Below are 22,887 nucleotides of genomic sequence, written 5' to 3' on the forward strand. Positions count from 1 at the left end.
CAATTTTTAGAATATGCCATTTATATTTCAGAAGAGCCATAGAAGAATTTAAGAGTCAGTTTACTCCCTTATTGTTTATTATATTTAATATTTACATGAGAGGCTTTTATGCAAGTAGTGAAAATTTGCTTATGCCTTTAATGATATTGTCAAACAAAAATCATGGCTTAAATTTTCCATTGTATAAACAGTGTACAGAAAAAAAGTCTGCAGTTTTTAATATGTTTTGCAGATAATAGGTATGCAAGAAAAAAGTCTTCATGCTTTTCAGCAGTGAACATTTTTAAGCAAAAATTACTTTTTGCACTGAATAAGAGAATAAGTTTTTTAGAAGGTGAAGCCATGCTTTTGTATACTTATCAGAGTCCTAGTTATCATGGAAATCCTGGAAAAGTTTGTAAATCACAGAAAGGCATTTCAAGAGCCTTGAAAAGTTTTGGAATTTTGATATTTAAGTCTTTTAAAGTTTTGGAAAAGTCATGGAATTTGGTTATGTTGCATTATCCAGTCGTATTTTCGTTCACTGCCAATGTAAAAGTTTCCTGACCTCCCTAACTTTGATAAAGGATTTGTTAGAATATTTTCCCCAGAAACTTAAATCGGCCTACATCAAGGGATCTTGCTGCCATTTCAAATCATTGTTCTAACAGCACTCAAAAGGAACCAGTCATTATCAGCTGCAGTGGTCATTCATCATATTCACTATTGATTAATCTGCCTTGGATTAGGTAAGTAGTATTTACTTAAACATTGTTTGTTGTTTTGTATTATTGACCTAAACTTCATTGCTTTGTGCAGCAGTAATAACTTACCATCATATTGTGTTTATATTAGTTTATGCTATGCTGTGATTTGCTGGATTTTCCAATTAGAATAATTGTGAAAATTCATTTGAGTGGACTATGATAACTAATTTCAATGCTGCATCACTGTGAAGTAGAATTGTATATTTTTTTATCTCTAAGAAACTATCATAGATCGACCTTTGGCTTAGTATTAAAATTTATTGCTGTTATTCTTTTTTAGTTTTGTTCATTCTTTTAGCTTTAAATTTTTATTTAGTACCCAAAAATCCACGCTTCAGAGTTTTTCGAAGAAATACTTAGAAATTCATGCTAATTTGCTAAAATACATTTTATTTTTATTTTCTTTATCTAGGTACTGGCATCTAAGCAGGACCATGCCTGGTGTTTGCACATTTAAAAAGAGTTAGCTAACCAATGCAAGATTGATATCTTGCAAATGGTTTGAGATGAATACAGCAAACCCAGGATCTGCTAGGTGCAGAGTATGCAGCAAAATTATAAACAGTACCAGCATGGGAGAAGCATCCATGCTTCAAGCCAATAACATGTAGACAATCTCATGGCTGTAAAATCCTTACAAAGCACTTCCATGTTGAGTTTTCTTTCCTCACCCAAGTCTGCCTCAAAGGTTGATTCCAAACCCAGTCCGTCTACATCACTTGCTGCATTCACATTATCAAAAGATGTACTGAAAGCAGAATTTCTGTGGGCCAAATGAGATGATGAGCTATGCTGCCAGATAATCATACAGAATGTATTTAGATGAGGAGAGGAGACAAAAGGAAGATGGTATAAGAAACAGCAAAAGAAAAGCTGAAGACCTTGAAATAGACTGAATGTTGAAGAAAAGAGCTAGTGTTGAAGAAGACATCAAGCAATTGTTAAAGTCTGCTGATGAGCATGCTGAGAAAGCAGAAAGGGAATGCAATCTCAGTCTTCTGTTTCTAACTCACTTAGCAAGTCTGCCAAATCCAAACAAGATTCTGTTTAAGGACTTGAATGCATAAATTGAGCAAAAGAAATCTGCTTTATCACAGTGAAGAAACAATTTGTTTCTAAGAGTGTATGTTGTGTCAGTGTGTGCATAAGATTAAGTTTGCATTTGCCTAAAATAACCTTTCAATAATAACTTTTCTGTACACATCCTGCCCTTGGGACATTGACCTGCGAGAACATTTTTTCTCTCCAGAATTTCTTGAATTATTCAGATTTATTGAACTTTTGTACCATAATAACTATTTGTTGTTTAAAGTAAAACAAGTAAAAATTTGATGTTTTTGTGTTACATTTATGACTTGGGTTACCTATTTGGTTTCATAAATTGATGTAATGGGTACTCTTGAAATTGGTAAAAGGGTCATAGAAAAGTTTTGGAAAAGTCATGGAATTTCATTTGATAAAGGTTGCAGTAACCCTGACATATTTTGTTCATGATTTAACCTGCAGCAGTTTCTGGATCAATATCTAAACATTTTCCTGTGAATTTTTTTTAAATAGTTCATAAGTAAAAAATTTTTTAACTTTTGTTCATTAAAGTGAGCTCAAATTCTCAGATGGGGATTAATTGCATGCAGCTCCTCTATTATACAGCCAAATTTAAGGATTTTTACTTTTTCTTCCCTAGTACATAAGTTAAAAAGTGAGCCCTGCTGCCCTTTATTTGAAAAATCAGTGGAAAAACTTAATATTTTTGCCTTACCATCTAGTTAGTGCTGATCTCAATTACTTTTTTTCCCTCATTTGTTGTTTTTTCTTTCAGTTGCTCTGTTGTTAACCATTAAATTTTAGCTCCATTTGAAAATCCAGGCTGAAAGTTATTTTAATCTTCAAATACATTTAGACAAAATCAACTACCATGCAGTTCCAGCCCTCCTTAGTGAAATAGACATTAACCATGATTTCTGGCTTTGTTTCACAATAGCAATGCTAAAACATCATTTGTTTGCTGAGGCAGCAGTTAGACAAGAGTGGTCTACCTTTGGATTGAGGGACTGATGCTAAATCTCATCATTAGTCAGTTACTATTTCCACACTTGCTTGGTCAGCATGCTTTCATATGATGCCATGCAGATACTTCCATTTGGTGCAGTTGAGCAGTCCTTGGGAGTTTTCTCATCAAGGGAAAGTACTTTTACTGAAATTTGCTCACTCAGCATTGTTGATGAATATTTTGAACATCAGGTGTCTATTGTACAGTAACCTAAGCAGTTTAATTTTCTACTTCAGTGTTCATCAATACATACATCTCAGTACAGTGAAACTTCAGTATAACAAATTGTTTGGGGTGCCATTGCACTATGTAACATATTGTGCAGTAGCTTGACAGGTCAGATAACTAAGGAAAAAGATTTGTGCATATCTGCTAGGATCTCCAACTTACATAGAATATGGGAGGGGCCTGATATAGATTCAGAGGAGTGTTGAGCTATTCAGCATTTTTAGCACTGCATGAATAGTTAAATGTACTCACCAGCCAATCACTTTGCATTCAAAACCATTAGTCCATAAAAAAAACTTCAAATATATGCACAAAGAAGCATATATATGTTAGTCATTTCATCATAGATAGTGATGTATCTGAATTCAGTGCCAAAATGTAATAAAAAAATAATGTTTGAAAAGATAAACAACATTAATTTTATAGTTCAGTATTTTTGCACATTTACATGCAAAGGTAATTAAATGGTGTCTGTATCAGTTTCATATTGCTAATATTCTCTTTGCTAGATTACATGCAGATCTAAATACTGGACATAATTCTTTCAACTCCAGCATGAATAATCATTAAGAAACAAATGGATTGGGGTGTGTGTGTGTGTGATAGCTGTTGTAATTCAGTGATCATTTGATGATTGTCTGAGAGAAAGGCAGGTTTACTTTTTTGGTTTTTATATAGTAATACCTAAGAATTTCAAACAATCTGAAGCTGTGAGTGTTGTTGTTGTTGTTGTTGTAGGGCTTAATGCCATTTTTCAGCACAAGATAGGCTATACATGGCGGCTGGTATTAATGGTGGAGGAAGAACCCGGAAACCCCCGGAAAGAACCACCGACCCATGAGAAGCTACTGGCAAGCTTTCTCACATAACCACATTAGCCAAATCCGAGACTCGAACCGACGCAGACAGAGGTGAGATGGAGTGATCCGTAACGGTGAGCACTTTAGACCACTCAGCCACTCGGGGCCCCTGAAGCTGTGAGTGATGTTCATAATTAATGAATAGCAATGACTTAATTAGGTAGGTAAATTAATTGATTTATAAATTCTGGTGACAAACATTCTTTCACCATAAGATTGTTTAATGCTTATTTGTTTATGCTAGTTGATTGAACAGGGAGCCCTGGTGGCTCAGTGGATAGTGAGATGGACTTGCAACCAAAAGGGTACAGGTTCGAATCCTACCATCAGACCAGCCTGGATCAGCTACTGTGGTGTATCCTTGGGCAAGGCACTTTACTCCAATTGCCTTGGCACTAAATAACCTACTTGTGTTACTGTGCTGTAAAACTTCACATCAGAACCAGTTAATTGAACAAACATCTCTTGGCTGTTATTTACTATAGGTGCATGGTATTACTGGTGTAAAAGTTTACCACTGTATTTTTTCTAGTGGTACATACTACAGTACTTTTTTGCTGTACCTGTGCATTGATAGTTTCTGTCAGTAAGGAATGTATGGAGATTCCTGAGTAATTTTGTTTTGAATTTAATTATATTAACAGCATGTTTTCATTTTTCATGACAAAATAATTCAATTTTTTGGTTACAGTTGTATTTGTCTCAGATTAATTTTAAATATCACAAACATAATTTTATTTATGATCCTTTAATCACATATTTGATACATGTCATTTATACCAACATGGTGAGCAAATGGGATGTTATTAAAGACATTTGTGCCAAATCCAACTTTTGGGAAAATATCAGATAAAAAATACAAAGAAGCACAACCCAAAATTTCTTCTTTAAATATATTACCCAATCAAAATACTTTAGGAGAACTACAACTACCTCGCAAATCCAGCCCTCCTATATGCTACTTTTAGCTAAAGGGAGCTAAAAGTTGTCTGTTGACATATGTGTCGATGTTGCAGAGTGATCTCTGCTTAGGTATAAGAATTGGTGGCAAAGTCATGCTCTCGTCACAAGAGGCCTTGCAAAAGCCAAAATCTATGTGTAAGATATATCATTAGAAGTTAGAGGAGTTTTTTCACTTCACAGGAAAGTATACTCCATCTATATGGCTCTTCCTATTTCTCTTCCTATAAAGGCAAAGTTCTGCCTTTCCAGTCTGGTAGCACTTGTTGTCGTCACACATTTAGGTACTTGAATGGGGAACCTAAGTGACTTCACATTCAGTTTGGGCTATATTTATTTTGTATGTGCACATACTTATATAAAAGACAAACAAAAATAAACCCTCCAAATATATGTGTAATTCCATTATGAACGGGTACATGTCTGTGAGTTTCAATTCCAAGGCATTCTTAGTGTCTGGGCACCAACTAAAGTGATATTATTTGTACAGGTGGTCTATGGGCCTTTTTTCCTTCAGGTGATTGACTCATAATTGATATTGTTGCACCTACTTTGTATGTATGTATGACTGTGTCTCAGTTCCCTTATATTTGAAGGTTTTTGTTTTGTAATGGAGACACTTGTGTATGTTTCTGTACTGGTCGGACAAGTACAGGTTAGCTTTCTACACACAATTTACTCAGTTGCATCTTGCTCATGCATATTTCTATAGGCGACACTTGAGTGATGTTTAAGCATTCCATCTTATTTAAAGAGCAGATAGTCACTCACATGGATAGCCTATGTGATTTCACAAGATAGGTTCGGGCTACAATATTTATATGTGTGCATGTCTTTATGCCTTTAAGAAACAACTTATATATGTATAATTCAATCATTTCTGGTACATACAGGTGAGTTTCCTTTACCATGGCAGCCTTAGCCTTGGAACACCATGCTTCAGTGATTCTACCTGTACATACTGTTCATGACCTTCCCTACAGGTAGTATTGTAATTGAGTTCATCTGCTATCACTTTTTTCCAGGTAACAATCATTTGGTATAGCTCTGTGTCTACACTGTATTCAAACATCACATTGATAGGCCCACAGGTTTATACATCTCCTTACAGGTGGTATTGTCATTATATTATACCTGTACACTTCATTGCTCTATTAGACTGTCTCTTATCAATTTCTGAGTCAACTTTGTAAGATATAGCTCTGCACCAGCATTGCATTCTTAAAGACAGGTGCAGGCTACAGTTTTGTATGTTTTGCTCTCATTGTCTTACAGATTAGAACTATGGGCAAAGCACGGAAACCAACAGTTCAGGATGATGACATCACCAGCCTGCATGCTGGGCTTTCCTCAAGTGAGAATTTCCAGCAGACAAGGGATGTGAATCAACTCTTACCCTTCTGCCACAAAATGCCAGACATTGACATGCTCTGAAACAGCTCCGGCACCCAAGTCACCACCACAGGGCTCCTTGGGGTTTGACTCACTTCCTGTTGTGGAACAGAGCTAAACAAACAGCCAAATTCCCGCTCACTCAGCAAATGTACTGACACTTCTGTCCCAATGGAGGCCTAAAGCTTGCTACCTGAACCAGCCTCTCCCCATTTGCACACATTTGAGGCACCATCTGCAGGATTGGGGCATCCATCTTAGGTCACAGAGGGTATAACTCAGCCGTACAACCTCCAGAGATTACAGTCTGTAGCGAGGCAAGTAAAGAAGGCTTGGGAGTCCACCTGCTGCCATCCTTTGGGAAACTAGAAGAAACTGATTGAGTCTGGTGTTCCACAAGGATCAGTTCTTGGACTATTACTCTTTCTTCTGTACATCAATGATTTACGATACCACATTGAGCTATCCACCACCAAAATGTTTGCAGATGATACAACATCATGTAAAGATTTGGTAAAAAGAAATAACTGGTGTGAACACAATGGTATCAAGATAAATGCAGCCAAATGAAAAGCCATGATCATACTAGGTAGTTGAGCAAGATTAAAAGTTATTATTTCAGAGTAGTGATAAAAGGAATTGATATACAACAGTCTCAAAATAAAAAACTGACATCATGATAGACAATATCTTCTGCTGGAAAATACAGTTTGATAAGGTCATTAAAAAGGAAAACTTTATTTACATGTACCTGCCTGGCAAGGGTGCAAATCTCCTGGAAATAAAAACCACAACCTGTTATTTATAGCAGGAGACATGATCTGGAATGGACATTTTCATTCCTTGTGACAACCTCTGCTGTTTTAAATTTCCTCAGAAAGTCAGGAGAAACCACAGCAATCTTGCTTAGGATTTTCTTGGGTAGTGTCGGTGTAAAATAAACTCATTGCCACATCCCATGCAGGCTCTGCATCCTGTGAAACTCTCTGTTATGGCAGAATCAAGTGTAACACACAAGATGCAATTCATTCAAGGTCTTCAATAAAATCTGCACCATGGAATCAAACTATAGCAGACCATTTTCCATTGAATTGGAATGCTATGTTCATAAACATCATCTCTCAGCTCTAAGATTTCAAAGCTTGGTCAATTAACACCCCTTGTCTAACCTAGAGTGGTCTCATTGTATATGACCTACACCAACATCTTAAATTCACAAAGTCATGCATAAGGTGATAAATTGTGAGTGCAGACTAACCCAAATTGCTATCTGAAGTGTAAAAAAAACTATGGATCAACAACATCCTTAACAAACTCCTACTTACTGGAAGTCAGTCTTTCATTTGGACCCTTCTTCCCAAGGGAGTCTTCAAGACCCCAGGGCTGATGTGGTACATGAAATTTACTTATTCAGTCAAAATTGGAGGCTCTATTTTTCTACCTTCTTTTCATTTAAAAAAGGAAGTGATGGTATTTCCACTCAAAGAAATGATGTTTAGTTCCTGATCCATTTGGTTATCCACTTAGTCAAATCAAATAACCCAATCACCACCAGCACAGCAATCGAGTCGAATTGTTCCCTAGCTGACACTAAAGTTTTGTGATTGAGGTGTGATATGATATTCTCAAGCATATATCTTAGAGATCTTTCGTTCCACTTAATGATCAGTTTGACCGTGTTAAACCTATATCAGCAAAGCAACAGACTACCTTTCTTCAAATATGCTACCCATTCATAATACACTAGGAGAACTACAACTACATCAATGACAAAGTTTCTGGCTTTTCAGTGTCATCACTTAGCCATCTTTACACACTTGGGGAGGGCCCCGAGTGGCCGAGTGGTCTAAAGCACTCTCTGTTACCTATCACTGCCATCTCACCTCTGTCTGCGTGGGTTCGAGTCTCGGATTCGGCCAATGTGGATATGTGAGAAAGCTTGCCAGTAGCTTCTCGTGGGTCGGTGGTTCTTCACGGGGTTTTCCCGGGTTCTTCCTCCACCATTAATACTGGCCTCCATATATAGCCTATCGTGTGCTGAAAAATGACGTTAAAAAACACCACCACCAACAACAACAACAACACACTTAGGGGCCTTTAGTATATACAGGTCACAATTGTGTGCCTTCACATTGCTATAGTTGTATTTAAATAGTTGCATGTCTTGTGGACCACTCCGGTTCCCAGAGTGGTTAGAGTGTCAACCTTGGATGTGGGAGGTTGCGGGTTCAAACCTTGGCCAGGTCATACCAGAAACTTATAAACATGATACTGTCAGCTGCCTCACTAGGCACTGAGCATTAAGAGGTTAGTGTTGGGACTATTCGGCCTGGTGCTAGGATAGCATGACTGGATGGAACATGAAGCTACATGTCTGTGGCATGATGCCCCAGTACTAGACATCAGTATAAACTGCCACACTATAGACATCATAGCAATATGACTGAAAAGTTGTTAAAGCTATGTTAAAAATCCAAATCACACACACACATGTCTGGTGCACTCGCATAATTTTGCTATATATTTTCAGCTACGATCAGATACACAGAGGTAAGTTTTCAGTATTAATCTAGTCACACTTACCACTTTGTAGTTATATATGTGATGCTTGACTGATTTTACCTCTATATGCTGTCATTTTGCCTTTCCTACAGATGACATTGTTTTACAATTGATATTATAGCATCCATTTCACAAGTATCAATAATTTCACTTAAGTGCATTTTTCTCTTCATGTATGATGACTGCTGTAGAAAACTCAGTTACAGTACTATATTGTTTCTGCTGTAGTTGGATCAGTACAGGAAAGTTTTCTCTGCATAGTTTTAGTCCTAATTATTATCAGTGGTGCTTCAGTGATTTTACTTTAGGTAACATTTATTAGCATTGATATTTTAGCATCCACTCTTTAAGTATTAATAGACTGCTCAAAGACTTTACCTGTATGGGCAGCCACTTGCACCCTTTTATAGATCATTGTCAGTGTTCAGCTCTGCACATACACTCTGAAGTTCAAAAAGCAGGATGTGTGCCATGATAAACCTGATATATTAACTGCTCTATTTTGTCCTAAAGATTGAGATCAGGGTCAAGACAAGACTGACAACCACTCTACATTTGTAGCTTACTCTGGTTGTCAATCTATGAATACATGTCAGACTTTTATATTTTGGACAGAAGTCAATGGGCAACAGTACTGTAGATACCAAAGGATAGACATTGAAGCATGGATGGATGAGGATCTCCTCAGTTAGCCAGGGTTCCCATGCTACCGGCAAATTGGGAAAAAGTCGGGAAAACTGATAATTTTTTCCTGACTCTGAAAAGTCCTGGAATTTTGCAAATGTTGATGAAAGTTGTGGAAAATCTGGGAATTTTCCACCACCACTTGACACCTGAAACAGTCACATAATTAAGTTGTAACTAAACTGGTCTCGAGTTAAATTTATCAAGTTTTAACCAGACTATTCGGAGGCTGCAGTATGGATTATTTGGGTGCTTGCAATAAACATATATGCTGAGTCAATCCAAACACTCAGTGGATTAGATATCCGTATCTTTCCTTATGTGGATGGTCTGAAAACCACTCTAGCATCACAAGAGGCAAACATCGCGGTGGCAGAGTGTAGCCACTTACCAGATGGCCTAGCAAACTTTAAACATTCTTAGATCGAGTGATACATGCATGAAATGGACATGAAAATTACTTATTTTCTCAGAAATTGTGAGTAGTAAAATTGTTATGTCTTTAATTTGCTGAAAGACATATCTAACAACCCACATTTTCAAATGTTATAGAGAAAAAATTATAAAAATATTAAATGAAAGTCCTATACTGGTTGTAATAAAAATACAAAAATGAAAGAACACAAAATTTTCCATATTTATATATTCTGAGAACAACTTCTGGAGTTTTGTTGTATCACAGGACTACGACATTTACATGTGCTCTCTACTTGATAAATAATACTGTTCAGTTTGCTGGTTTTTTCAAAAAGTACCTGGCATTTTTTAATGTAATTGAATTTCTCTACAACAACATTAAAATGGAGTTTCTTGTTGATATCATGTGACTAATGAACTTCCAATGTTGTTGTTTGAGATTTGTGAAGTGACTAGTAATACAAATGGCGAGTACCAGTTCAGGTTTCATCAATGCCATAGTTACTTCTAGTCTGTCAGCAGATTAAAGACATGACAATTATAATACTTGCCATTCTGAGAAAGTAAATCATTTCCCTATCGATTTCATGCAGTTGTAAGACAAAGGCCTGCTGGTAAGCAACTACCATATGTCGCTACCTCACAGTGGTGGCTAATTTCAAATTTTCGATATTCAATTGCAATGATTCCACACACAAACCTAAATGTCCAAATATGAAAAATGAGGTGGGAATATTCGGAGGAAATCCGGATTAGAAAATGGACTGCTATTCCTTTTAAACAAAAAAATGTATAGTCTGAATCTCAGACCTGAAATGAGAAATTGTTGTCCCTTGTATTGTTTATTAAAAAACAATTCGAGCCCCTGTATCAATACAGGTTTGGGGACTGGTTTAACAAATTACAAGAAGGCAATTTGATTTTACAGAAATTTCAGTCCTTATTTATTTTGAAGGTCCTTTGTCAAAATTTAAATAAACCCTTTTGAAAATGGTATTTAAATGGATTTTTAACCAGATCGTCTGAAGGATATTAGGTTGTTTGAAAAATCTTGTTTGGGATTTTATTGGCATAGATAAATTCAGGGTTAAACTCTCTTTGTTACAAGACAAGATTCTAATTATTTGCGTTTATTTTTTTATATACTGTAATAGGAAATGTTTACTTTCTATCAGATGCATATATATATATTGCTATAGAATTCTTTAGAATTAAAGGTTTGAAAGGAACAAAACTAATTTATGTTCATTGTGTTGTTCCCATTTAGCAACATAATGCAGGTCAGCAAAATAAAGTTAGAATTCTTATTTTGTACATTGAAATGACTTTACATGCCAATTTATAGGAATATAATTAAACTTGTTTCGTGTGATACATTTTGTGGTTTTGTACATGATCTTCTTTTCTGGCTTAGATGTTTTGGAGAGTCTTGAAAGAGAACCATCTGTAGATTTAGAAATACATGTTTTATAATCTAAAATGTTCTTTAATTCCATTCAGTAATGGTCATATGTGAACCTTGAAAAAAGTAATTTCATCCAGGAAAAACCCCTGTAAATTTATCTTTAGAAAAACACAGGAACCATGGTTAGCATGCTCTATCAGTGGACCCAAACTACATGTAGTTCTTACAAGGTGGGTCAGTATCACTCATGATGGCTCCTGCTTTCATTGCCAAGAACAGGCTCCGGATCATGGGGAATCTGACTTTTGTTATGAAATTCCTGTCTAATATGGACACTTCATCTCAAGGTCATCTACACAACCCAGTGCAAACTCTGAAGTTGTACTTAAGTAGGACCAGACCATTGCATAGACAGAATGATGACTCTTTTCTTGCTACTCACATATGGAAAGAATGATATATCAGCACAGAAATCTTTGTTGGGGGAAAGACATATTTGTTCTGCATATTGGAAAATAATCCCTTTCCAAATGAATTTGCTTAACATCTCAGCTTTTGAAGATAGGGCAGTCACCACGAACATTGCATTTGAGTGAAACTGCTCTCTATCATTATCCATGCCATGGGATGGAGATCTAAGTCCATTTCTCCAGTTTTTATCACCAAGATCTTTCATCCTATAAGGCTCAACTTGACCTGGTGGGACCTATAGCCATTGCACAACATGTTACCTTCCTGGGTCATTCAACAGTTTCATTAGGACATGGTTCCATGACCTCATCTGTATTTGCAGGAAGAAAATTTTTCTTTTTTATAACTACTTCCAACGTATGGGGTCAAATCTCCTGTTCAGTTATCTAGAAGTTTTCTCACATACCTTATGGGACCATTGAAAGTCTCTCCCAGCTGTATCTACCTCCTGCTCTTACTGATTGTATTACGGTATTATGATCAGGTGATTTATTGGAAGAAGAAACTAATTTTTTTCCAGTAAAATATATTTCTTCACTAATACTTACCTGATTATAATACACATACATTCTTCCAGCTTCCTCCCAGTTACATCCATATAGATAGCATGCCTTCTGCTCCAGTAGTAATTAAGTATTCACAGGACTTGGCACCAATCCCTGGTTTAAATGGGAGATCATTATGATTGCCACCTAGATTGGCAGATAACTTTTAGCTATTTTGCTCAGACGTTTTATGTTTGGACAGATGGATTTGCAATGTAGTAGTAGTTCTAAGGTATTATGATGGGGTAAGTATTATTGAAGAAATGTATTTTCCTAAAAAAAAAATTGTTTTAGGTCAGTCTGCAGCTTTTTACAGAGATGGAAATTTTCTGGATTTAGTTGGAAATCCAGTTTTTAATGCAGACCTAATTACCTTTGTTAATTTTGTTAAAATTTCCATCTGATTTTCTTCCTTCTTGTTTGGAATGAATGGGAAAGAAGGTAACAAAACGCCAAGACAAAGTAAACCAGAATTTATTTGTGCAGGCAAGAATTGTTTTGTTTCAGTCATTCATTATGCAGTTTCGATTAGTGTCTCGCACACTCAGATCTTTTCTTGGCTTCTACGGGAATGAAATTTGTCGACAGGAAAATCTATGGATGCAATTAACTTTGAACAGTCAGTTTAAAGAAATCTATTCAGATGGAGCTGGCCTGAAGAAAAAGATCACAATAATGTTTTTGGAATATATTCCGAAATTAAAGGAACCTGGACTTACCTGGAGCATGAGCTGCCAAGTCAAAATTAATTCTGGATAAGCAGGCAAAAAAGTGCTCCCTAGCCATGCTAAAACAAAAAAGTACAGACAGGGAAGATAAGGTTAATACCAGAAACTTCCATTGGTTTTTCAGTCCTTTTCATTGAAAATGGTAATAACCACCTCAGGTCAAAAGAAAATGTTTCCAGTCAGTCAACCATCCCAGTTTTTCATTGCCAAAACCTAGCAACTTTTTCTCCCAGGGTTAAAAAAATTCCTGAAATTGATATATGCAAATTGAGCTGGTTTAACCCAGTATTTGAAGTGCTTAGTACATTATATATACTAACCATTATATTATATATAATGTTTTAAATTTTTTTACCTACCCTAATTATAAAACCAATGCAATAGGAAACACATTTTTTTAATTATCTCACAGCAGGCATCCCAGGCCATTCAGAAAACAGTTTAATACAAGCTGAAAGAAGAGGTATCTAAAGTTTTTTCACAAGTGATTTGTCAAAACGAATTAAAGTTTCCAGTGGAAGTTTCTGGTATTAACCTTATCTTCCCTGTCTGTGCTTTTTTGTTTTAGCATGGCTAGGGAGCACTTTTTTGCCTGCTTATCCAGAATTAATTTTGACTTGGCAGCTCATGCTCCAGGCAAGTCCAGGTTCCTTTAATTTCGGAATATATTCCAAAAACATTATTGTGATCTTTTTCTTCAGGCCAGCTCCATCTGAATAGATTTCTTTTTACTGACTGTTCAAAGTTAATAAATGATAATAATAGTTAATCTTTTCTTACATGTTTTGATGATTTTGAAGTGCTTGTGTTTGGCTAATGAATCATGGGATCTAGCATCCATTCCTCTATCCACAAGGGAGGCCATTCTTTTCTGATTTCTGTCTGCTCAGGCAGATGATACCTCAGTACATTTATTGCCAAAACAAGCCAAAAGAAGTAAATGTCTTTTTTCACTTCATAGATCCAGAATTGTGAGGTTGTGGCTCTTCTTCTAACAGCTTATGATTTATTAAGTTGTAGGAAAAAACCCACAATTGACTTCAAAAAATGTTTCTTTTTGATATGCAGTTTCTATTTCTTGCATGTTTTTACATTCAGTATGGAATACATTTGTTTTCAGCCTCAATCTTTGCTTGGACCCGTGGACTGGTACACAGAGCTACACTTGATCAAAATTCTGAGCTGAAAAAGTTTGCTGAGGAGCTAGAAGCAGTCTGCATTGAAACAATTGAGTCTGGCATAATGACAAAGGACTTGGCTATCTGTATCAAGGGAAACAGGTAAGACTTGGATAAACCAGTGCACAGTTGCACTGCAAAGCGTATATGAGTCAAATGTAACACTTTTCTTGCAACACTTGTTGGTCTGGTTTCATCATTCTTCAGGTAAAGTTTTTGCATACAACTCCTTAAACAGAAATTAGTGTATATATAGTTTTAAACTGTGCATGTATCCTGTTTGAGGTATACCACTTATTGCCATCAAAAATTGGTAACATGGATCTTTGAGTAAGGATCCAATTATTAAGTTTTTACTTCTAACACTATTTCTTAGGAGGAGGGGTATGTTGTTACAAAACATCAGAGGTGTCTTTATTTTGAGGACTTGTTTTTATGAAAATAAGATCACATTGACCTGATTAAATAAAGAATTACACGAGGAAGTGTGTGTGTCGTACACTGCATTAATAGGCAAGAATTATTGCACAGAATTCTTAAATTCTGAGTTTCTCAATAGTGTGAATATACTTTTCATAGCCAGGAAATGAGGAGAATTAGAAAATAGATAATATAGAGTGTGTCGTGACTCCATTACCTTGCTACATTGGCCCTGATGATCACTAAAATAATCTAAGGCAATCTGAGTTTTCACTTATTGGTTCCAGTCATTAAATCGGAATATTTGAAGATTGAAAATTATGTGGAACATGCTGTTTACTGCAGATTATGTCTTGGAAATCATGACATGTACCAGTTTAAAGTACACCTCTCCTTCGATAACACGCATACAGTGGAGTCCAAAATCGTAGACCTCACTATATTTGAGGGCGCATGTTACTGAGGGACCAAAAAACTATAATCCGTCAGACATCCAGGAAATTGAGGAGTTGGGATGGTAACGGGGCTTTTAATGACTGAATTCTCGTCTTATAATTATGTTGAGAATAGTTGTCAGTAAAATGCTTTTTCTGATGAAGTTGTTCACTATTCTGTATAAACTACATTTATTTTCAAAATGTCCAGCATCTGAAAGATAGTTAACATTATTTCAACTGGTTCAACAACCAACATGTGTACATGTATTATGTCACCTTTTTTGTTATGTTGATTAGTGTGGTTCCTGAAGAAGTATGTAATAGTGTTGAGCAAAACAGAGAATCTAAGAAGCATGGAACCTGACAAACTGTTGATATACCACCAAACAAAATTCCTTTTTTCAAAAACATGTGATATTTATTTTGTGAGACAATTGTCTGTGTTGAAACTCAATTTTGTATTGCTAAGTTAGTAAAATATTGATGCCATGATTTAATTGCAAGTAATAGTGAAACTTCTTATCATCCTTGAGGATATCTCTAAGTGCAAACTCAGGAATTCTCTGAAACTCATTTTTTCCCCCACAATGGTCCGTGGCATACCGACAAAAGAGCGCAAGACAAAAGAGCTCCAACATAAGGACACCGACAAAAGAGCGCCAAATTACCGACAAAATAGCGCCAGACACAATAGCGCAGGTTATACAAATAATATAATATTAAAACATTCTAAATAACTTAGATGAAGTGTAAAAATTTTGAAGATTAGAAAACACTTTAATAACGTATATGTACTTTGATTTGTAGTTAAATTTCTAAATTTTGGGCAGTGCCTCATAGATAATCCATCACGTTATCGTTAGCATATGTTGGAAGAAGCACTTGTAACCTTCTGTTGAGCTGGACATACTTGTTCTTAGAAGCTTGTGGCTGAATCACTCCAGATAGATGATGTTCCATTTCTATTTCGACATGATTTTGCTCCAACCAGAAATGGTTGATCAGTTTGAAAATCAATGGATGATTGCAGTCAACAGTTTGTTGGAATGCCTGATGCCAGGCTTCAACAGGGTTATTTGTACATTGAAGATTTTCATAAACGCGATCATGCACATTCCACATATCCACAGCGAAGCGAGGATTAGCTCAATGGTTTTTTCTTCGCCTTGCTATGTACGTATCCTCCCAATAATCTGCAAGTGGCATAATTTCTTCCAGACTAGCCTCCACCAAATCGTCAAATGAAGCAACGACATCATTTGCAGGCACAAAACTTAAAGCCAGTATCATCTTCACTGCCATACAGAATTCCTCATTGTCGTGATAAAGTTCGGAGAGACCTAATTCTTGCACTTTTCTCCAGATACATTGCCCTAAGTGAAAAAGACAACCGACGAGATGTGCATTGGGAAAAAAGTGCTGAATAGCATTATGTGTCGCTTTTTCAAAATCACACATGATGCTTGCTGGATTCAAAGCAGGTCAAAGTTCCTTAATTCTTTCCAAAACTCGTCTATATGTTGCTTCTGCTTTATCGTGGATGAGGCAATAAATCATTGGAACTGCCTTACTATCAATTAGAGCATGGATTGTAAAAACCTGATAGAAAAGTGCTGGTGTGGCTTTGAAAGTTCCATCCACAAACCAATGTTCATTTGATTGGAGACGATTTACATTTTCCATTGTTCCGAATATCAGGATTCTGTCTTCATCATTCATTCCTGAATCCCACAAGATAAAATTAGATCCTTGTGTTGACGTTTGAAGAGTATCGGGAATCATTATTTATGCAACGTTCTGTGGATTTAGGGTATGGCAGCTGTTTTCGTTTCCTTTGTCTTTGTATTGTATGTTGCGATGCGGTATATTGATGGTAAATGAGGGGCAACTTCCATCAAAGTTCCTACTCTAGTTTGTTGTGTAATCTGCCTCGGTTTTTCCACCCCTTCCACTGCTTGTCTATGTATAGCAGACACAACCTTCGCTGCTTCATTTCTAGCTGGATCCGGAGCGTGATTGTGTCCCAATGATGACAGAACGTTGTCGTTTAATACTTTCATCTTTAATAGCAACCATCTTTCCTGCAGCATCTCCATGATGTACTTCCATCAGCATTTTCTTTGTCTTTGTGATATTTGTAGCCGTTGACCAATAAGATAATCATTCCTTTCTGTGATTCGATCTTATCCATGTTTCTTTATTAATAAACTTTTTACAAATAAAGTTTGTACTACACTTTTCACTACGTATGCAAAATGACATCGTTGATTCTTAGCTCAGTAATTAACTTCTACTCAAAACTTTGAAAAGAAACTACACTTTATTGCGCTTAATTGCCGGCACTCTTTTGTCAGTGCACTTATGTCAGCACTCTTTTGTCGGGTGAAACAAAGCTCTTTATTTTTGAAGTATTGATTTCACTTGGTTCCCTTGCTATCTTTGGTCATGGATATGATTGAGTTCTTTGCTGCCAAAAGCCAATCCTAGCCTTGAATGATGACCAGATCCCACCCCCACCCCAACTGTACATGTCTTCGAAATGTTGATTTCATTGTTGCCAAAAGCCAATCTGAGCCTTATATGTAAAACTGGTTGGCAAGATGAAATCCTTCACTGAAGGACAATTATGGCCACATATGGTCTTGTGGAGGGCAGGGATTATTTTGCTGTGTTTATGTGCAGGTTGCTCACCCAAATATTCTGTTGAGACCAATGCGATATAGTGTTACTGGATCATGTAAATTATTTGTAAGGATTGCATGTAGAGTTCTCTGAGCATGTGCAAAGAAGTGTTTAAACTTATTTATGTCCATATTGCCAGGACACCAAGTCTGATGAATATTTTGCAGTGTATGTGTGTCAACATCATTAAGGTAACCAAAAAAATTACAATTATCTCTGATCACTTTGTGGATCTGAACATATCATTGTGTGATGTAAATGACATAAGTGCTTTTATGTCTGCCTCATGAAAATATTCTGGCTGGATTTGTTTGTTTGTCAAGCATGACATCATCATAAACCACAAGATTATAAATACTACCATCAAAATCATCAATGAATCATTGATGTAAGTGATAAATTCAGCAATGTCTGTATCAGATGACAAGGAATCATTTTCAGCTTCATTGAATTCCTTGAGGACATCATATCATTGTTGGTCATCTGTGGATGGTGCTACTAAATAAATTTTGTCCCATTGATGCCATCTCATTATCAGGTTGAGCAACAACTGAGTTTTACCAGATCCAGAAGGACCATTGATAATGGCTCGAATAGAATATGGTAACGCAGGATGATGCTTGATGAGTGCTTGCTCGCATGTCACTGAAAAGTCAATCACACTCATATATCTTGCAATATGCATTATTTATAATCATGAGTGTATGTTGTGTTCAGTGCCAGGCTGTCACGAATACAATCATGCTAAGAGTAACAACGACATGGAATAACAGGCGAGCACTTACAGGCAAGTGTGTAAAATGCTGCACAAAAAATATAAGTTTGTGGTATTTCCTGAGATGTCATGAGGTGGTGCTGCACTTTGGAAATTACCAGAAACTCCATGGGGTAAGTACCCAGGTGAAAGACATCTTCCAGGATATAATTACTGTGGTCCTGGAACACAACTTGGTATCAGACTTGACAACAACAAAATCAACCAAAACCAGGTGAATTTCAAGTGAATGCAATTAATCAAGTGTGCCACACCCATGGTGTCACATATAAAAATAAAGAACTGCAACAATGACATATCGCTGATGTCCCGACAGGCAATATGGCAAATTTATCTGCTGGTGCCTAAAATGATTCAGCATAGACAGTTTGATGTCAGCACTCTCAACAAAGTTCATCACTGGCACAGCACATAAATGACAGACTCATACAAAAAAATAAGTATTGACAGTCATCGATGTTGAAAGTAGATACAAGGAAGCGGAACTGCTATCGACTAAAAGAGCAACTGAAGTTGCAGCCATGTTTGAACAAATTTAGTGTCATGGACCCGACCATCTGGCGGCCTGTGGAGCAGGTTGGTCCTGGCCAAGAATTTCTTGGCACTATAACATTGCTGATGCAAAAACATAATGTTAAAATCAGACGAAGACACACCACCATGCACAGTGATCAGGCAATAGTTTAATGATTTAATCAAACACTTGCTGAGCGATTGTTTGCACATCAGTAAACTCAGGAATTACTGAGCAAGGACAGGTCTCGTGAATGCATTACTAGTCTACTGCATATGATAGCTACTTTAAATAATAAAGTCACATGTGAAATTGCATTGAAATCTGTCCATAGCATCATGAAGAAACACATCCATGTTAAGCAGCATGACCTACCAGCGAGACCAGTGCTGGGAAGCAACATGACAGGTATTAATATGAACCTGGTGAACTTGAGGGTGGTAGAAAAAAGAGCAACCAATCCTATCTGGAGTGTAACCATACATAAAATTTCCAGGGTGGTATGATCTACGGGCAGGCTTGCAATCTACAGATTGGGGCCCCGAGTGGCCGAGTGGTCTAAAGCGCTCTTCGTTACGGATCACTGCCATCTCAACTCTGTCTGCGGCAGTTCGAGTCTAAGATTCAGCCAATGTGGGCATGTGAGAAAGCTTGCCAGTGGCTTCTCGTGGGTCGGTGGTTCTTTCCGGGGTTTTCTGGGTTCTTCCTCCACCATTAATACTGGCCGCCATGTATAGTCTATCGTGCTGAAAAATGGCGTTAAACCCCACAACAACAACAACAACAACAACAGCAATCTACAGATTAAATTTGGTGGCTTCTTAGTGTCGATTTTTCCATGAACAATTATAAGTAATTCCTGAAAATAAAAAATTACCACCAGGTTGGATTAGGGCTAGCAAAAGACACTAGCTCCACAATGTCAGTTACATTCAATACATGTCAGTGCAACATTTTCGCATGTGTGACTGAATCTACTATCAATTTTGTCCACTGTAAATTGTGGTATGTCATTAGGAAAACATTCCCACAATATTATTGTATTACAGCAAGCGCAGTGATTATTTTGTCATTGCTTCAGTGTCATGATAAATTCAGCATCAAAATCAAACTCACATCTTTTTTTTGTCATCTCGCTGACAGCCAGCTAATTTGTTTCTTTATCATGCTGGGAATTTTAGTGGTGGATCCCACCTGAGGTTGATTACTGTTGTAGACAATTTTCCACAGCTGAGACATTTTGTAACTCGAGATACTTGAGATACACTAAATTTGACCATTTGACATGACTGTTTGCTGGGTCCCTGTTCCTGAAATATCAATGAGAATATTCTGGCAACGAGTATCTGCTGGATGATAACACAGTGGAACTGCCAGTGTGGAAATAATTCCTGATGAAGCTCGAATAATAAATGCTGAATTGAATCGTGAACTATTTTCCTGGTTGCAAGTCTCAGCTCATTTGGGTGCCATAAGTTCCAGAAGTCATTGATCCCTGTTTCTGGAATTAAACTACTCATTGTATCACATTGAATCATGTCCAGTTGAAGTCTAATTAATATTTTTAGCTGTCATAATGATTCATTGCTGGCCAGGTGATCTATCAACATTTCCTCATAATAATCAACATATTCTTTTAGCCAGTTATGTGGCAATTCTCCTGTAATCAGTGGTGTCTGTCTTTTATCGCCACACATGTTAATCACCATGGATTTCATGGACAGCCAATTGAGAAATGCTATTAATGTTTTCTTGGAGACAATAATATTTTGTCCCAAATGATGATTTTCAGAATATATTTCTCACCTATTCGTGTTGCATCTCCCTTCCACTGAAAAATGCTGTGATGAATACTGGTGCTAATCCCCATCTGTCTCATCTCCCTGGCAAGCTGATGAGTTGGGGTTAGCACTATCATATCAAAATTTCTAAATAATTCGAACACATGCATTGTTTTAATGGAACTGACAGGACCATTAATATAAACCATTTTATGTTGTGAAATTGGGTCATGAACAGATGACAGTTGTGATAATTTATTGTTGCAGTAATACACATAATGAGATTTATAATCTGCAAAATTAAGAATAATTTCTTGTTTATTTTTTATTCTCCAGTGACCGCATGGAGCTGAGATGTGTTGTCAATATGCATCATTGGACATTTTTTTAAAAGATGTAGTTTTTATTTACTTATATAAAATGAGTCCATGGCAACCCTGACAGCATCAAATTGAAATCGGTTGATCATCGATAACAGGTTTATTGATGCATATCCCAGAATCAAAGATCTGAAATGAGTAAACAGTTGCAAATTATTTTCAATGTAGCACATGATGGTACCAATTATGGTTCCATCTGGTATGCTAGCACACAGTCTAGATGCTAATACACCCTTTGCTGCCATATCTCTGATTATAAAATAAAGTTCTGATTGGTCTATCATTAACCTTTTGCAGTGGTGCTTGTTATCAGATGAGGCTCCCTGGAGTAAATTTGCCAATAATTTTTCAGCAGCCAGACCTTTTTGTGTGACCTATATGAAGTTATCACTGTGCATACCATCAGCGATGTCAATATCCCTGCATCAAGCATAAATCTCAATATCACTGTTGTTTATGTTTTGCACATCAGTCTAGGAGAGTTATCCCCATATCTGGTTTATTAAAATAATGACCAAACCAAGAAACAAGAACTAGATGAATATTTGCTACAAACTCAAATGATTTATTCTCAGCAAATCCAGTTATATCCATTGCTGGCAGTGAACCATTTTTTGCAACTCTGGTCATTTCATGTCTTGGATGACCAAATCCTGAGAAATACGGATCACATCCACCCACTCCAAGAAAACTAGCAAGGTAACAAACCACCATATGAACTGAAATTACATCAGTGGGATTGCATTTTGTGTTCCAAAGGCTGCTGTGTCATAATTCAGTACATGAATGCGTTATGTCATCAAGAAAGTCTTTCAGTGTTCAGCGCCATTAATATTTTTGTCTGGCGACATGAGCAGCCACAGATGAGATCGTAAAACAATTATTCAGCAATCCATCTTTGTTGATGATGGTATATTTCAGCATTACCTGTTTCATCCTGTCCTGGAGAGATTCTTCGTGAAAAAGTTGAGCCAACATCATCCCAATTCCGATTCTTGATAACTATGAAACAGCCAGACTGATACAGGATTGCGCTTACTAATATTATAAATTTCCACAAAAATAATACCGTGGTAAAATCTAGTAATTTTTTGGCAGCAATTTTGTTGTGCTTGCCATCCATGCATAAGTGTTATGGTCAGTTATCACAGGGGTGCCTTTACAAAGATAGTTGCTGGAATTGGGCAAAGCCTTGTTGGTTATTGTTTATACAACTATTCAAAACTTTTTCGTTTTTCTAACATTGCAATGTATTCCATGTTGGCTGCACAGTCATTAACATGCTCCACCCATTTTGTTAATTTTTTTTATTCATGATTCTGTTAATCCTTTTACTTGTTAGGCATTCATAAAATGTTCTGTAACCCTCTGAGCTACACAAAATAAGATTCCAGTGGCCACAGCAGCAGCAGGGGTGCTTGCACCCCACATCAGTTGAAGAGCATTAATGTCAAGCTTGTGTAAATGATAAAGTGCATAAAGAACAGCAGTCAGTTGCAGGATATGATTTTTCATAATATGGCCTGTCAATACCTGTCAGCATTCCCGATGCAGAATTGTATCTGCAACAGCGATATCCAGGTCAAGTGCTCATTATTGTTGAACAGGGTCAAGTTTATCCCAGATAATTCATGTTGGGCCATCGTGGCTGCCATCATGTTCGACAATAAAT

General features: G+C 36.7%; 1 protein-coding gene across 4 annotated transcripts in view; it reads left to right on the forward strand.

The window, feature by feature from the left end:
- LOC149787608 (isocitrate dehydrogenase [NADP] cytoplasmic-like) overlaps positions 1-22,887 on the forward strand; it is a 110,398-nt gene that overhangs the window by 61,841 nt on the left and 25,670 nt on the right. For 3 of the 4 annotated variants that reach the window (XM_089973776.1, XM_089973774.1, XM_089973775.1), the window contains one exon: positions 14,169-14,328. In XM_089973776.1, coding sequence (XP_089829902.1) covers positions 14,169-14,328 — 160 coding nt within the window. Of the gene's footprint in view, positions 1-590; positions 729-1,158; positions 2,076-14,168; positions 14,329-22,887 lie in introns of those variants that run through there. The other variant, XR_016424075.1, reaches the window with a different exon arrangement.

The sequence above is a fragment of the Sinohyriopsis cumingii genome, chromosome 11, assembly GCF_028554795.1.
Source record: "Sinohyriopsis cumingii isolate HCF-2022 chromosome 11, ASM2855479v2, whole genome shotgun sequence".
NCBI classification, from domain to species: domain Eukaryota; kingdom Metazoa; phylum Mollusca; class Bivalvia; order Unionida; family Unionidae; genus Sinohyriopsis; species Sinohyriopsis cumingii.